Source organism: Triticum dicoccoides, chromosome 3A, assembly GCF_002162155.2.
Source record: "Triticum dicoccoides isolate Atlit2015 ecotype Zavitan chromosome 3A, WEW_v2.0, whole genome shotgun sequence".
NCBI classification, from domain to species: domain Eukaryota; kingdom Viridiplantae; phylum Streptophyta; class Magnoliopsida; order Poales; family Poaceae; genus Triticum; species Triticum dicoccoides.
Window position 1 is genome coordinate 732,861,712 of NC_041384.1, and position 17,570 is coordinate 732,879,281.

A 17,570-nucleotide genomic window follows, 5' to 3' on the forward strand; every position below is an offset into this window, starting at 1 on the left:
TAAAGCAAGTGAACATTTTCGGAAATTTATGGAAAATCTATAAATTATGAACATTATTAACATTTTTTGAGTATCTATTTAAAATTCTGAACATTTTTACACAATGCTAATATGTTTAATTTTTTGTGTACATTTTTCAAAACGTGTGAACAATTTTCAATTTTTGTGAATATTTTTTAGAAGAAAATAGAAAATGAAACAAAAGGGAAAAGAAGAGACAGATACTCTGAAGAAAACCATTCAAAACTCCATAAGGAGCCCGGAACTTGACCGAAAGAACCACGACGAACCACTCGAGAAAGAACCATTAGCAATGAACCGTAAAAACCTCGTCCACCTCGCTTCCTAGCGGTGGCCTGGACTATGTGAATCGCCGACAGTTTGATGCAATAAGTGTCAAAGGGGGATTTACATCACCTATTGTTGCAAATTAGAATTAGTGCTCGCCTACATGCACATGCCCGTGGGCCGCATCCCATCAAACGATTTTTTTCACTGACTTTAGTTAGAGTGTGTGATTTCTCCTATATTCGTTAAAGACCAGCATTTTTTTTTCTGATTTTGGTTATACTTATGTATGAAAATTTGGGTGTGTGAAATTAAAGTAAGATGAACTATAAACATCTAGATAAGGTTGCCACTCGAAACGAATGTCCCACTCTTCATCGCAACGTCTTTCTGTTTAAAAAAAACACTTTCACATCAAACGCATTTGTTTCATGTAGTTTTTTAACTAATTATTATTACTCTTCCGGCCTCTGCGCGGAGAAGATGCACAAATTTGCAATATTGGCCAAGTTCCTTGCACTTACAATGTGTTCTTTTGTCCAATGTGTGTCCTATAGTAATTTGTTTGGAATATGAGTATTAACCCCTAAGATTTTTTTTTTGTAAAACTCACGATGATGTAATATATGGGAAATTGCGTTTCCAATTGCAATGCCAAGCTCGTAGAATGAAGACTGTGTGCATCAACAATCTGTGGAAATATGTTATGGAGAGCGTGCACCTCATCTATGCATCAACATTTGGGTGCTCGGTATGGTCAGTGCTGGTTTAGTCTGGCTGTCGGCGGGAGATAATCGGTCGAGCTATGTTCAACTGATATGGGTGGCAGTACAGTAGTAGGATTGAAGCAGCATGGGTGCATTTTATCATCATGTTCGCGTTTGTCATAGCGATTGAGCTATTATAACTTCTTTTCTATGAATTGGCAATAATATATGGTCGTGTGCATCACCAGCATCACCAACATAGAGGCTAGGGGTTAGAGCATCTCCAGCCGCGCCCCCAACAGGCCCCCCCAGGCCACTTTTTCGGCGCCGGCGCCAAAAAAACGTCCTAGTCGCGCTCCCAGGACGTCGAAAACGCCGGTACGGCCCTTTTTTCCGCCCGGCGGTCACAGGCCGAACCCGGCGCACTGGGGGGCAGTTGGGGGCTCCGGCGCAAGGGAAAAGCGCGGCTGGCCCACGCCGTCAGGGGAAAAGTCAAGGTTTTCTTCCCCGACTCGCCTCCCACCCCCCGCGCCCTCGGCCGCCAGTAGCTATATCCCGGCGCTGCCCGCCGCCTTTCACCACTAGATAGCCATTCCACGCCGGAAAAATAGCAGAGCTTCGCCGCGGCAGCCCCTCCAACAGCAGCTGGGCGTTTCCGACCGCCGTTTCCGGCCGCGGAGGGGCAGTTTAGCGGCGGGGACACGCCCACCGGGCGCAAGGTGTTCGAGGATTTGCCTGCCTCGGCGATGGACTCGGATGACGAGGAAGCGCTCGCCGCGCTGCTGGAGGAGGAAGCCGAGGCCAACGTCCAGGAAGAAGAGCATCTCATGCTGCTCGCCGCCCTCACCCAGCTGCTGGCGAGCAATGAAAAGCCGGGGCGAGGTGGCTCGGCGCCGGGGCGGGTGAAAGCAAAGAACCGGCATCGTCTCGAAGGCTACTGCATGCTCTACTCCGACTACTTCGCCGATGCTCCACTTCACGGCGAGAAAACATTTCGGAGCCGTTATCGATGAGCTGAAAGCTCTTCCTCAGGATTGTGAATTCCATCCGGGAGTTCGACAACTACTTCAAGTGCAAGATGGATTGCACCTGCGCCCTTAGATTCACCTCCATCCAGAAGTGCACGACAGCGATGAGGATGCTTGCATACGGAGTTCCCGGTGATACACTCGACGACTATGGGCGCATGGCCGAGTCCACCAGCATAGAGTGTTTCTACAAGTTCTGTCGGGCAGTGGTGGCAGTGTTTGGACCGCGATACTTGAGAACACCCAATGTGGAAGACACTGCTCGGATCCTAGCACAGAATGCAGCAAGAGGATTTCCTGGGATGCTTGGAAGCATCGACTGCATGCATTGGAAATGGAAGAATTGCCCATTTGCTTGGCAGGGGATGTACAAAGGAGTCAAAGGCGGTTGCAGTGTGGTACTTGAGGCGGTGGCCACACAGGACCTCTGGATTTGGCACTCCTTCTTTGGTATGCCAGGAACTCACAATGACATCAACGTGTTGCAGTGCTCTCCTGTCTTTGCCAAGCTTGTTGAAGGTCATTCTCCTCCGGTGAACTTCGAGATCAAAGGGCGGCACTACAACAAGGGGTACTATCTAGCTGATGGCATCTATCCGAGATGGTCGACATTTGTGAAGACGATCTCAAACCCTGTGCCAGGAGGCAAGAACGCCTGGTTTGCAAAGGTTCAGGAGGCTTGCAGGAAGGATGTCGAGCGGGCATTTGGTGTGCTCCAATCTCGATTTGCTATTGTCCGGTACCCCGCTCAAACTTGGTCGAAAGGTCAAATGTGGGAGATTATGACTTGCTGTGTCATCTTGCACAACATGATCATCGAGAGCGAGCAAGAAGACCCAGTGTTTGACACTGAACTATACTACAGGCAGGGTCCTCTAGCCGAAGTTGATCACCAGCTACCGGCAACCTGGACTGCCTATCTTAGTATGCGTCAGGAGATCCGGGACCCACAGGTGCATCATCAACTGCAGCAAGATCTGATAGAGCATCTATGGAGGCTCAAGGGCGACGCCGGGCGCGACGGGTGATGAAATATGAGTTTTTATTTGTTGAACTATATAATTTGTATTGAACTATTTGTTGTTGTACTGTTTTATTGAAATATTTGATATTTCTGTGATGAAATATGTGATAAAAAAATTTATGTGCATAATTGAACGCCGAACAACGGCGAACCACGCCGAATATGGGCCTATTGTCGCCCATATGGGCCCTTTATTCGCCGAAATAGGGTTGAAAAGTGGGCTAATATCGGCGCCTGGGGGTGACGACTGGACGCGAAACCGGCCCCCAGCGCCGATTTTATCGCCGGCTTGCCCCCAGGGGGCGATTTTTATGCGTCCTGGGGGGGCGAACGGCTGGAGATGCTCTTAAATCATCATTTTGAAAAGAAAAACAAAAAAACATATGCCCACCTCATGTCATTATGAAGCATGTCTGAAATCTTGATGAATGCTTCTACAACACAATAATCAAGACACATGAATTCTGCCTTCCAAATTAATTCCCCATACTGATGGTGAATCTCAAAGCCAGCTCGATTCTCGATTGTTAAACAAGAAATGTAGACCTACTCTGGACCACTAATTAGCTATTATCCGTGGCCGCCGTAAGGAGGGGCTGTTTCTTGGTATCATCCCACTTGTTCAATCTTTTATGCGCTTCCTCAACCTGAAGGTCAAATAAAACAAGTACATTTACGTAGTGTATCTTTATCAATGAATATTTTTAACAATTTGCATCGTCCATATATACTCCTAAGAAGGTTCTGAATCATGCGATAGAAGGCACAGTGGTGAGCAAACAAGAGGTCAGGATGTTAAATTTATAACAACTATGCAAGCTATGGCGATAGAGGTAGGTAGAATGAATCTCCGGACCTCACATAATTTAACTCCATTTTCAACATCAACACTTTTGTGAAAAATAACGGAAATGTTTGTCTCAACTTTCTGGTCTATATGTTTAGTGAAAGGGGTACCTCTTTGCTCCAATCGGTTCTGATGGTGACCCACAATAGAATGGCCGTCTGCATAGTCGTTCCTCCAATCATGCCACCCCAAATGCCCTGCAAGCAGACGTACGATGTCATCACCAAACACAAGTTAGAACACAGAAGTAAAGATTTTGTCGTCACCAAATATATATAGTGCAAGGATAAATCTATCACCTTTACGCCGAGGTTGAAGACAAAACCGAGAACAATTCCAAGGGGTACGCCTACGATGTAGTAACAACCAATGTTCACGTATGCAACAAATTGTTGCCATCCACATCCAACAGCAACACCTGATATTTGTATGCATGTTAGTAAAGTTCAGTGACATGTTGTTTGAATAATGCGGTTGACATTAACATTTTCTGAAATGTTGTACTCCCTCCGTTTCTAAATATAAGTCTTTGTAGGGATTTCATTATGGACTACATACGGAGCAAAATGAGCTAATCTACACTCTAAAATGCATTTATATACATCTGTATGTGGTTCATAGTGAAATCTCTACAAAGACTTATATTTAGGAACGGAGGGAGTACTAATGGACTAGTCAAGAATCAAGATAGCACATGTTGGTGTACAGAAACTTCACCTGATAGTACAGGTTGTATGCCATTGAGAATGAGTGTGATGGCGAGGAGCGGGCAGAGATCCGCCACCGCGTCGGAAACTATTTCACTCTCTGTGAACAAGTAGCTGATGTGGTTGCGTAGGCAGAGCATCACAATGGCAAAGACAACAGAGATGGCTGCACAGAGCGAAGTGACGACCCACACTGAGAAAAATGCTGACTTGGGGTTGCCGGCACCAAGCTCATTGCTAACTCTTACACTGAAGTGAAAACATATCAATTCGTTAATTAGAGTACTACTATTTTCCAAGATGTCAGTATGCAATGATAATGTTGTCAAGTCATTCAGCTTAGAGTCGCGAACCTTGCGGCGGCGTTGAAACCTACTGAGATCATGAACACCCAACCGGAGATTGTCATGCTGCACAAATCGCGGGTTAATTACTAGGCAGAGGCACAAAACAACAGCAAGAATTATGGATGAATGGTACTCACCACACAGAAAGGGAATCCAGAGCAATCTCAGGGTTGGGGAGCAAGCCAGCAATGAGCACCAGGATCTGAAAGTACCACGTCTCCAGGCACAACATGACAGCAGACGCGGCGGAGAGCTTGAGGAAGGCCGGCAAGCCGGAGAAGGCCTGCCAGGTGAACCCGGTCCACGTCTCCCGGCAGGTCGGGCTCACGGCGATGTACGCGAACTGCGCCGCGACGATGATCCACCAGCTCAGGCTGAGCACCAGCGAGGCGCCGAGCAGGCCGAGGCCGGCCTTGTAGACGATGACCCAGCTGAGCAGCAAGTGCAGCACGAGCGTGCCCGTGGAGATGTAGGCGCTGGGCAGGACGATGCTCTGCGCCTGCATGAACTTCTGGATCGGGAAGTTGATGGCGTACGCGAAGATCTGAGGGATGAGGCCGTAGACGAAGATGGACGCGGCGTGGGCGATCTCCGGTGACTGTCCTAATAGCACGAGGAGTGGCTCCGAGAAGGCGTAGATCGCGGCGAGCGGTATGCCGGTGCAGCAGAGGAGCACGGCGGAGCGTTGGAGGTAGGTTCCGAGCATGTCGTACTTGTGCGCACCGAAGGCTTGTCCGCACAGGGTCTCCACTGCGCTACCCATGCCCAGCTGCAGAATGTAATGTCTTATGAGTGTGATAAATTGCGATTAACAGTCAAACATACCTTTTAAAATCAATATTTCGAAACTTAAGGAAAATAAATAAATAATCTATCTATATCTGTACCTACTAATAAAGTAAGGTGCGAAGTTCAAATTCAAAATTCAAATCAAATCAAATCAAAAAAATAATAAAGCAAGGTGTGTTTCGCCAATTTTTTCATCCGTTCACCGTCGAAAATATTTTTTTCTATCCGAGATGGTACTAAATTCTTATGCGCTTGTCTGCTAGAAAAAGAATTTTCGTGCGTGCGTCACTCGCTTATTTTTCTGCCCATACAACTGGGTAAACTCTATTTACCGCATGGGGCGTTTAATAGTTGAAGTTTCGCACAGGACAACCAATAATGGGCAGGCCAATTTTTCTTTTGTGCTTTACTTCTATTTTTATTCTCCTTTAACAATCTCTTTTTCCCTTTCCAGTTTATTTTTATTTTAATATTTATTTCGTAAATTAAAAATTCCCAAAAATGTTCAGAATGCAAAAAACAAATTGTGGAAAATGTTCGGAATTTCACAATTTGGTTTCTATTTTGAAAAAAATCCGGAACCTGCAAAACGTTGCTCATTTTTTCTTAAAAAATGTTGTTTCCAAAATTGTTCGGGATTTCTAAAAAGAAATGAAATTTCAAAAAATGCACCAAATTTGAAAATAGTATTGTTTTAGTGAAATTTTCAAAATTAAAAATAATGTTCGTGTATAAAATATACACATTTTCTAAAAATCTTATGAATTTTCAACACATGTTCCCGTTTTTTAAAAATCTCACAAATTCAAATAATGTTCATGTTTTTCTAAAAAAGTTGGTCTTTTCAGAAAATATTTGTGAATTTTAAAAGATGTTCCCTGTCATATTCTGTTCGCATTTTTTTCGAAAGTGTATATAATTTCCAAAAAACTATTCAGGATTTAAAAAATTGTTCATGTGTCCTAGGATATTCAGAAGAGAAAATTTCTTATTTGACAATATTTTAAAATCTGCTTCCTTATTTGACACTGAAAAAGTTTTTCTTCACTATATAACACAAGTTCTTAATTTTATTACCTATATGACATTTTCGCCCATTTTAAATCTAAATGACACCTGAAAAGACTCTTTTGCCCCTCGTGTGGTATGTGTGTAGGGGGCAATAGCGCACACACGCAGCATCAGTGCGAGGGCAGGAGCACACATGCAGCAACACATACACATGCACCAACACACACGCACGCGCACACACACGCAACAACATGCACGCGCACGTGCACACACACACGCAGCAACACACACGCACGCAGCACACACACATACACACACGCAGCAGCAGCACACACGCAGGCACGCAACAGCACACACACGCGCGCGCGCACGTACACGCGCAGCAGCAAACATGCACACACACATGCAGCAGCAGCACACATGTGCGCATGGACCCACACACGCAACAGCACACACGCGCGCACACACATAGCGCATGAGGGGCAAAATCGTCTTTTGAGGTGTCATTTAGGCTCAAAATGGATGGAAGTGTCATATAGGGAATAAAATTTAGGACTAGTGTCAAATAAGGAAGAAAAACTTTTCCAGTGTCAAATAAGGAACCAGATTTTAAGACAGTGTCAAATAAGGAATTTTCTCTATTTAGAAACTCCATACCTTAAAATCCCCTCGATTGAAAAGAAGAGTAGATTGAATAACTCCTAGGCCTTCTCTAGCGTACGATGATGTAACAAAGCTCTTAAATGTCCTCAATCAATGAATGGAAAAATTCGAATGGAAAAATAGCGGATTGATTCCTTCAGACGCGGCGAAACCGAGAAGCTAAATGTTCCTTTTTCGTGTGCACACAAGGTTTTGCTTGCACAGATAATTCTCACTAACTTTAAATGCATACTATTTTATCTGTTGTTGCAACGCACGAGCATACGTGCTAGCAGACTCTAAATAATACAAAGACATTCAATTCTTTTTTGGATATTAAATATTGAAGAAAACCTCTTGAACAAGTGGGAAAAGCCCATGAATTTGTTATACGGGTCTTGGCATCGTTAGAGTAGCATCTAGGAGGAATTTTCTTATAATTTGAGCCTACCTAATATCTAGACGGTGGGGAGAACGGCACGGCGGAGGTGGCGAGGATGATCTAGGAGTGTAGCATGTACCATTATGTATAATCGCATATCATCGATTATGAAGAAATTTTCAGACGCAAGGTGTCAAAAGGGGTGAATGTCTGCCCGCAAAAAAAGGAGTGAACGTCCTAACCATGAACCAAAAGCACATGAAATTCGACATGTCAACCTTAAGCATTCAAGGGGGTGATATACCCGGTGTTAGAGATTTCCAGGTGAAAACATTAAGAAAATGGATTTTTGGAGATTATTTGTTCGTCACCCCACATATATAAGATTAAAAAATATACTGTTTTTTCTTTTCTATCAATTCAGTTCCGCCCATAGCAGATAGACAGAAGCAGAGCTTGCCTAGAGGATCGATGAAGTGGGCCCAACCAATGAGGTGGTAGTGATCGGTTTTGGGAAGATGCACCAGTTTGTGGAACCTTCCGCCCGGTTTTGAAAAGGCGCAGTGTGTGTTTTTCCTGTGTTTTTCTCTATTATCTTTTAAGACCTTTTTTCAGATTTTTTTATATTCATCTTTGCTGTTTATGTACTAATTTACTTTTTTCATATACAGATTGCACATTTTCAGATACCCAATGGAAATATTTCAAATAGATGTTGAATTATCCAAATAAATGTCAAAAAATTTCCAAATGCATATTGAATGTTTTTAAATACAAGGTGAATTTTCCAAAAAACACATTATTTTTTCCAAAAAATTAAGAATGTTTTCTAAAAATGCAAAAATTGTTTAAACACTAGCATATTTCATGGCACAATAATATTTTATATGTTGTAAAAAAAGAAAAAAAATATATACATTAAATTTTTAACAGACATGAAAATATTTTCATTCGAAGAATTATTAGAAGTTTGAACTTTTACAAATTACATGATTTTTTTAATTTTAATGAACATTTTATAAAAATGTAATGTACATATTTTGAAATATGTAAACAGTTTTTAAATATCATGAACATATTTTTGAATTATACAAACTTTTTTTAAAAATGCCAACAACAATCTTACATACCAGAAACATTTGCAATGTGCGGTGAACATTTCCATAAACTAAGTAAAGAAATTTTACCATATCGGTAAATATTTAGAAGATTTTTGGGATATAAATTCAAGTAAGAAAAGAATAAGAAAAAAGTTGTATCAGGCCCGAAAGAAAAAACGATGGAACATTTGAAGCTTCTATTGAGCCAGCCCACCACAGGCTTGGCTGATGCAAGCACTTCTATCGTCTCACTAAAAGCGAGAAATAGTCGCACCCTTCTGGAAGCGCTTGATGAGGGGAGCTCCAACTTGAAGTGTGTTACAACAGAGTGTCACCTAGTTGACGTGTGTTGCAACAATATTTCAGCTAATCGCATAGCAACAGCAAGGACTGGGCCGGCCCACTTTACGCTCATTGTTGTATCGATATATATTATTCTGTTTTTTCTTTGTTTAAGTATTTTTCACTCAGTTTCCCATTTTGGTTTCCCAAAATCCTTTTTTAGTGAGTAACTTATTGAAATTATGAGATTAATTTTTAATAAAAAATAATAATTAGAAAAATGTGAATATTTTACTTTGTGAAAGTTCTTAAATTTGTGATTTTGTTCCAAAAAATATTTGAATATTTACAAAAAACATTTTTTTCAATTTTAGCAATATTTCTATAAACTGTGGACATTAAAAAAAGGTATTAAAAAAGAAAAAGCAGGTAGTGAAAACAATGGAAAAAAGAAAATACCGGGACAAAATCTTGTTGAACCTTCCTGAAATAGGAAAAAATAGACTAGAACCTTACCAAGTAATTGGCGTGGTCCATCTCATGTGACTAGGTGTGTTTTCTCGACATTTTGGTCATAGAGAGTGACAAATATGAAATATCTTTTGATCAGGGCTGCGCGACAACACCGATCCACACATAGGCCAGTTCAGGTCGAGAGCCATGGAGCCTTTCCTTCTCGATAGTATTTTTTTTTTGTCATACACTAGACCTCATTACCTAGCTGGCTAACTTAGTATCTCCCTCTCAAGTAAAACTTGGCTACCTTAGTAACTTTGTGTGTGTTAAGAATTATCAACTTTTCGATGGTAGAATCATTTTTTTAGCTTGATGGTAGAATCATTGCGGACGGCTATATGGCTTAGGCAAATAATGAACTTAGAGAGTATGAATTTATATGGCAATGATCATATTCTAGTGAGGTAGTTTCGGACATGCCCCTGATTTTCCTTGCTCGGCCCTGTTTCGATGTAGAGGATTTGGGGCCAAATTGCACACATGGTCCTGAGTCGAGATTCTCAGTTGGTAGCAAATTGATCATACATGACATCATGTCTAGTGCAACCAAGTGTGATTGAGACAATATTTATAGGAAAAACGAATATTCCAAATCACACGGGAGGTTTCCTAAGTATACAAGTGGCCTATAGGAGCCGGCGCGACTCAACAAGTCAATTTCTGTCCCGAGTCGATCGCCGTTGCAATCCATCGACTATACGCAACCGTAAACAAATCGACCCCATGACACACGAGCTTGGTTCTTGTCATCAACCAATGAGCAAACGTGAAATATACTACTAGTGCTCTTTTGGTTCAAATCAATGCTCCCAAAAGTGACAGGTTGATCGAGCATTTCGATCTAATAAGCTGTGGGTAATTAAGAACAGCAACGGCTGAGGTAGCGGTACTATTGTATATGTCCAACACTCATGGTCAAATCAGCGCCCGTTGATGAGTGGTTAATCGAGCATCTCGGTCTATTCTACTCTGAAGCATCGGAAATATATACTACTCTTTCGGTCCAACAATGGCAGGCATGTTCATTGAACACACAACATTTTGGATCTAAACCAAAATGCAGAGTGTGGTTACATAGATACTTCCTCCGTTCCAAAATAGATGACTTAAAGTTCGTATAAAGTTATGAGTCATCTATTTAAGAACGGAGGAGTAACTTTTTGAGATAAAAACAGCGAGTGGCGAATGATTTGGAGACGAGACGGAGGGGAGTCAGTGCGCGCATACGTACCATGAGGCCGTAGGCGAACATCTGGACGCCGGTGTTGCCGAGGGAGGCGGCGGCGAGCTCCAGGCTCCCGAGGTGGCCGGAGAAGATCTGCGTGGACATGGACATGAGGTAGTTGATCATGTACATGACCACCGCCGGCGCCGCCAGCCGCAAGAGCATGCCGAGCTCGATCGCCCCCGCCGCCCACACGCGCCCCGCCAGCGGCGCCGACGAGTCCGTCAGGATGCTCTCCAGCCGGCCCGGCGCGCCATGCTCATGCTCATCCCCGTCCGCCATGCGAGGAGCTATCCCCTGTCGATCGATCGAGCGAGCGAGTGTCTGTGCTGTGTTGGCGTTGACTGAGATGGTAGCTCCGCTCGGCCAAGTCCGTCGACGGACGCTGGCGCATATAATGGCGCGATCTGTCTCTGTGTGTGTGTGTGTTTTTGCTCCTTGAATCAATGCGGCAGCTACCGACAGGTGAGGTGACCACTTCTTCTGTAGCTGTAGGCTGCTCACCACAGGTTGGTGTGGTAACAACTTGCCAAAGGTGTCCAAACAAATAAATAAAGTAAAAAAAACTTGCCAAATCTCGCCGGCTCGCCACGATATTAACTGTGGCTCCGGCTGTACAGTGGGGCCCAGCTAGCCAGCGACGGACATACCGAGCGCTCAGCACTCAGCCGGTTTCCAAATGAGTGAATTCACGCTCTAAAATATGTCTACATACATCCATATGTTGTAGTCAATTTAAAATGTCTACAAAGACAAATACTTGGGAACGGAGGGAGTACAAGCTACCCCTCCGTCCCATAATATAAAAGCATATTTTACACCAGTTTCTAATACAACCTCTCCCTATACACCTTGTCATCTTCTTCCCCGAGCTTCTAGAAGGATGTGAACTCGACCTTGCTATGCTTTCGTGCGCTCGATGTCTTCGGTGGCTTTGGTTCCCTTACAAGAGGCAGCGCAGGGTGTGGATGGACTTTGAGACTCCATGTCATGAACAGGATTAAGATCTTTCGACGTCACCAACATCCCTATCGGGGATGGCGAGACGACGAGCTTTTGCGGCATGGCTGCAAGGATGTAAGCCCAAGGACATTGCCCTAGGAATTTTTTAGCTTTCCAACACCAAGAACTGCAAGCTGGACAAGGCTTTGCAAGACAACGATTGAATGAGGCGCATAGACCTGCAGCATGGCCTCTCGGTGGTTCATATCCAGGAGTTGTTTATATTTTCATTTTGTTTTGTTTATATTTTTGCAATATTCTAAATACATATACTCCAAATAATAATTTACTCAAATTTTGAAAATGCCCATTGCACATTTAAAAAATGTCTATGCAACATAAAGTCATGTTTGCACTACTTAAAAAAATGTTCATAGCACTAACACATGTTTTACATTTAAAAAAGGTACATGTGTTGCAAAAAAATGTTTCGGTGTTGTTTTAATTTTTTTACCTAATGTAAAAAAAAGAATGTTCATATAATAAAAAATATCTCATACCATTAAAAAATAGTGTTCACGCTTTCAAACATTATTCATCACATTTATAGCAAATTTTTATGTATTGTAAAAACTGTTGACGCAATTTTAAAAATGTTTTATCCTTTCAAAAAATGTTTATATGATAAAACAAAAAGGGTCTACACTTAAAAAATATTTTATACCATTCATAAATTGTTCAACATGCATTGAAAAATGTTTTGCACGTACCAAAAAAAATTTCAAACATGCTTGAATAAAATGTTCATCCTGTGTTCGAAAAATGTTCAACATGTACCTATGGAATGGTCCGCATGTATATGAAAAATTTACAACATGTATTTAAAATTTTTGACATGTGTTTCAGAAAATAAAAGGAAAAAAGAAGGATATAAAAATAGAAAAACATAGAAAACCGATAAGAAAAACACATCGAAAGAAACGTACACAACCTTCTAACACCGATCCAAACCGGACCATGGAATCTTGCCAAAACAACTCAGGCCGCGCTTGGAATCTCGTTTTCTAGCTGATATACACATGTAAAATAAACCCCCGTAAAAGAAACCGTGGACGGCTGACCACGCGCTTGGAACGTCGTTTCAGCGGCGTAATAATTACACTGGTTTCCACAAATACACCTGTAATGGGCTGGTATCTGATACACCCTGCAGCCCATCCGATTTAAAAATACAACTCCTACTTCGCTGTCGGGTATTTAGTTGGAGACTGTTAAGATACAAGTGTGAAAATTTACAGGTATAGGAATGATCAAGCAATCCAATCGGGGCCTCAGTGGAGCTACAGTTTTGGGCCAGCATGCTAACCTCGTGCCAGTGGCCAGCCTGTCTCTCGTTGCAGGCGAGATAGGGCGCGCCTATGTCTCGCTTATAGCGAGGCAGACTGCTGCCTTCTCCGCGAGCATGCTGCAAGCTGCCGGTGCCGGTCCAGTAGGGACGGGAGTCGTCGATCTGATGTCATGCTAATTTCGTTGTTATTATTTATATTATTTTTTTACTTATATTTGAAATAAATATAATTAGAGAATATTTTACTTTCGAAAATTAAAACCATGAATTTGAAAAATCCTAACACGGTATAAATAGTGTGAGCTCAAATTTAGGAAATGTTGATAGGTTTCAAAAAAAATGTTCGTAAAAATGAAAAATTGTCTCTGGGTTTCAAAATATATATGTGTTCTTTCGAATGTGTATACAATGTAAAAAAAGTGTGTAGTATAAAAACTGTTTCGTAACATTAACAAAAGAACATAATATTTTGAACATATGTTCCCCTGTTTCAAAAAAATGTTTGCGAGATTTACAGAAATGTTTATACCAATGTAAAGAAATGTTCATGTCCTTCAAAGAAAATTTAGGTGAATTTGTTTTAAGAAAAACGCATACACGATGTAAATAATAAGTTGTGTAGGATAAGAAAAATGTTTCATACCATTAAAAAAATTACATGACAGAAATGTTACCCCGTTTCAAAAAACAAAATCCTGACATTTACAAAGACTTGCATACAACTGTAAGAAAATATGACAGTTAAAATAATTATTTGTGAATTTTTAAAAATGCATACAATGTAAAAAAAGTAGTGTAGTATAAAAAATGTTACTTACCAGTAAAAAAAAGTACATGATTTTTTGAAGAAATATTGCCCCGTTTCAAAAGATTGTTTCTGACATTTACAAGCTTGTTTATACAAATGTAAGAAAAACGATGTCGCTCAACAGTAATATTTCAACGTATATTTGATAAATATTGACCATGTATTAATAAAGTGTTCAAACATGTATTGAAAGGAAAATGTACATCGTGTATTTGAAAAATGTTTGACGTTTACAAAAATATATTTCACGTGTACACGAATAAAATAGATATTCTGCACTGAAAAAAGTGGACATGTGTTAAAAAAAGATAAGCAATGAAAACCGATAAAAAAAACTAAAAGGAGAAGGATGAAAACCGAGAAAGAAACAAAGAAAACTAAGTTATAACGAAGCAAAAAATAAAAAAAAATGGAAACCGGTGAAAAACAAAGAAACCCAAAATATAACGAAAAAATGAAGTGCTGAAGAAAAAATCAAAAGAAAACGAAGACAGAAAAATACGATACAAAACCGATGGCAAAAGCACGTTGAAACATGGTCAATATTTCTGATAGTGTACACTTGCCCGCTTTATTAATAAAACATTTTTATCATATGTTTCAGATAGTATACACTATCCAAGTTGCCCCCGCGTTGCTCCCTCGGGGCGACTTGGGTGGCTCCAAAGTCTGCCGCCGGCCTCTCCCCTGACCTCGACATCACCAGAGAAACCACCGGCAAGCCCGCGCGGCACCAAGGAAGGTGGCGGCGAGGCTTGCTGCTTCTGCCTCACACGAAGGGCATGGCGTGTCGGGGTAGCGGCCCCGGTCAAGGTGGGCGCGCTGTCACTGCGGTGGCGGGTGCTCGGCTGGTCTCCTCGACGTGCTTGGGCGGCGAGGTTCGGTGGATGGAGCTCGCGATGGCCGGACTTCCTTTCATCGGTCGGCCGCCAGATCTAAATCGACCAACCCCATCCTCCTCACCCTCTCCCGTTCGATCTAGGCTCCGGTGTGGCCCTGGTGGTTGTCGTTTTGGCGGTGGGGTTCCTAGGACCAAGGGAAACCTATGGCTGCCGCCGGCGGCGACCACAACGACAACGATGCTGCAGCGTCGAACCACTTCTTGCAGGCCTCGTTGAGGTATCCCACCCCCATCCATCCTTCCCTGCATCTAGGTGAAAACTTTGGTCCTTCTTCAGGACGATGGTGGCGCTATGGCACCGTACCCCTTTCTGAAGGCGCCGTCCTTGGATCATTAGGTGGATGTCGTGTTGAGATGTGTTGGTGCCTGCTGTGGCAGCATTTCTCTTCATCAACTTCTCGTCATGTTGATTTGTTTCGTGTTCCTATCCTGAAGACGCGCGTCTCTTTCGTGGATGTGTCATGGCAACGACTGTTTCTTGTGGAGCTAAATGTGGTTTATTGTAGCCGCTCCCATGGTACACATGGTGGCCATATGTGAATTCAGGTTTTTGGGGAACCATTTCGCCTGCCGACGGTGCGACGCCCTTCTGATCCGGGACGAGGAGGTTGTGGCCTTCTACGGCGACAAAGACATATGTCATTGTGCCCAGGTTGTTCATCATGAAGAAGTGGACTTGGGCCTTCTCCTTTTACATTGTTGTTTTCCACAGGCTCGGTGGCTGCCTGGTGCTGGCTCTTTGGTGGCCGAAGACCTCGACGGATCCATCAAGCTCAGTTCTTCAGCTTCATCTGAGTCAATTGCAAGAAACCAGCACATTTGTGGCTAAGTTTGCAGAAAACCACCAACTCGTTAATCCGTTGCAGAAAACACCGAAAAATTTGTTAAGTCGTTGCAAAAAGCATTGATCGGGTGATTTGGCCCGTTCAATCACTTTCTGACAAGTGGGGTCAGATTGTAAGGAATTGACTTAGCAAAAAATTAGCACATACACCCCTAGATCTAAAAAACAAAAGCAATCAGATCCTCCCCGGTGGAACACCAATGCCCTATCCACTACGCGCCGCCGCCGCGCTGCTGCCATCCGCCGCCGCTCTGCTCCGGGCCGGGAGGATGAGGGAGGAGGAGGAGCGCAGCTGGTTTGCGCGCTTCGAAGAGGACCTGTCGGCGCCGGGCGAGCTCATGCTGCGCAGTCGCTCATCCCCTGCGATCTCGCCGCTGCCTTCGACACCCCCACACTCAGGGGCGGCCCGCTCAGAGCGGCCCGCCAGGAGATGAACGGCGACGCGTCGTCAGCCGCCGGCTCCAGCGGAAGCAACGGGGAGGAGCCGGCCAGGACCCTCAAGTGGCTGCGCCTCGTGTGGACGCCGCAGCTGCACAAGCGCCGGAGTGGCCTCTAGATCGAGCTCGTCCTCCTTCGTGGATGAGGGCGACGGGAAGTCGAGCAGGTGGACTCATCTTGTCGCCTCCCCCTCCAAACCCCCCCTTGACCACATCGGAGGAAGAGGGTGCTGCTCCTCTGCTTCGGCTCCTGACGCGTGCTCCATGTCGCTGACCCGACCGCCACCCTCGCTGCAGCACCGACAGTCCAACGCCTTGGAAATGCACGCACCCCAGCCCGCCTCCTCGTCATCTGCTACGGCCGTGGTCGTCTCCTACGCCGACGAGGGCGTCGCCGTGCGTACTAGACGGCAAGGCCAGTGCGCCGCGGTTGTCCACACCGGGGGCCTGATTGCCTTTTCTGTAAATATCTAGGGGTGTGTGCTAATTTTTTGCCAGTTAAGCTCCTTACAATCCGGCCCCACTTACCAATCAGTGCTTTTTTGCAACGACTTAGCAAATTTTCCGGTGTTTTCTGCAACGGATTAACGAGTTGGTGGTTTCCTGCAAACCTAGCCGCAAATGTAGTGGTTTTTTGCTATTGAGTCGCATCATCTTGGTAGTTGCTTGTATGGTCTTGGTTTGTGCAGTATCGTGTTTTGCACCTTGTATCGACCGCCTGATGTTGAGTCTTGCTTTACTTCTTTTTTTTCCTGTTGCTTGTAAGTGGCCGATCCATGTAATCTTGGCCGATTGATGGCTTTGTTAAATCAAAGTCTGATTAGGTTCGAGTCTCTTCTCGGGCTCGGCCGATGTCTTTTCTCTAAAAGTAAAACCGAAGCAAACAATGAACCAGCGAAGCAACAACAGCGAAATGCATGAATATGGGCTGGGCGAGTACTGCAGCGCGGAGGAAATCCTTGAGTCAAGACCTGCTTCCATCTCGTGTTGAGCGAGATATATTTCTCGCGCGGTTCCCACTTCCCCCGCGGCCTCTACAGTTCAGTTGGGGTCCTTCGTTCCCACGTCCGATTCACAGAGGACAAATTAACCGCTACCTCTTCCGATACAGACGGCCGGTGGTTAACTCCACGCCGTAGTACGTGGCTGGCGACGCCATTGATTGCCCCAGCGTCGCCGCTCTCCATTTGCTTTTCCCCGGCCGGCCGATAGAGATCCAAAAAGTTGCGGTTGTTCGACCCACCAGCCATAGATCGGTCGCTCGGAAAGTTGCCCAATTTATTCCGGTGGCACGTACACGCGCGCGGTGCGTACGTGCGTGTCGCATCTCGGTTGGTTCCGTTCCTCTATTAATCGCGCGCGGCGTTTCCTGGCGATCCTCGACCGAGCAGAGCA

General features: G+C 43.9%; 1 protein-coding gene across 1 annotated transcript; it reads right to left on the reverse strand.

Annotated features, from left to right (window-relative positions):
* Positions 1–3,442: 3,442 nt before the first annotated feature.
* Positions 3,443–11,300, reverse strand: LOC119270563 (protein DETOXIFICATION 40-like). The gene is made up of 7 exons (XM_037552569.1): positions 10,902–11,300; positions 5,086–5,717; positions 4,955–5,011; positions 4,612–4,850; positions 4,194–4,312; positions 4,005–4,091; positions 3,443–3,694 (listed from the first exon to the last, which is right to left on the reverse strand). Exons 1-7 carry the CDS (start codon positions 11,175–11,177, stop codon positions 3,611–3,613), a joined length of 1,494 nt encoding a protein of 497 aa, XP_037408466.1. The 5' UTR covers positions 11,178–11,300; the 3' UTR covers positions 3,443–3,610.
* Positions 11,301–17,570: the final 6,270 nt, after the last annotated feature.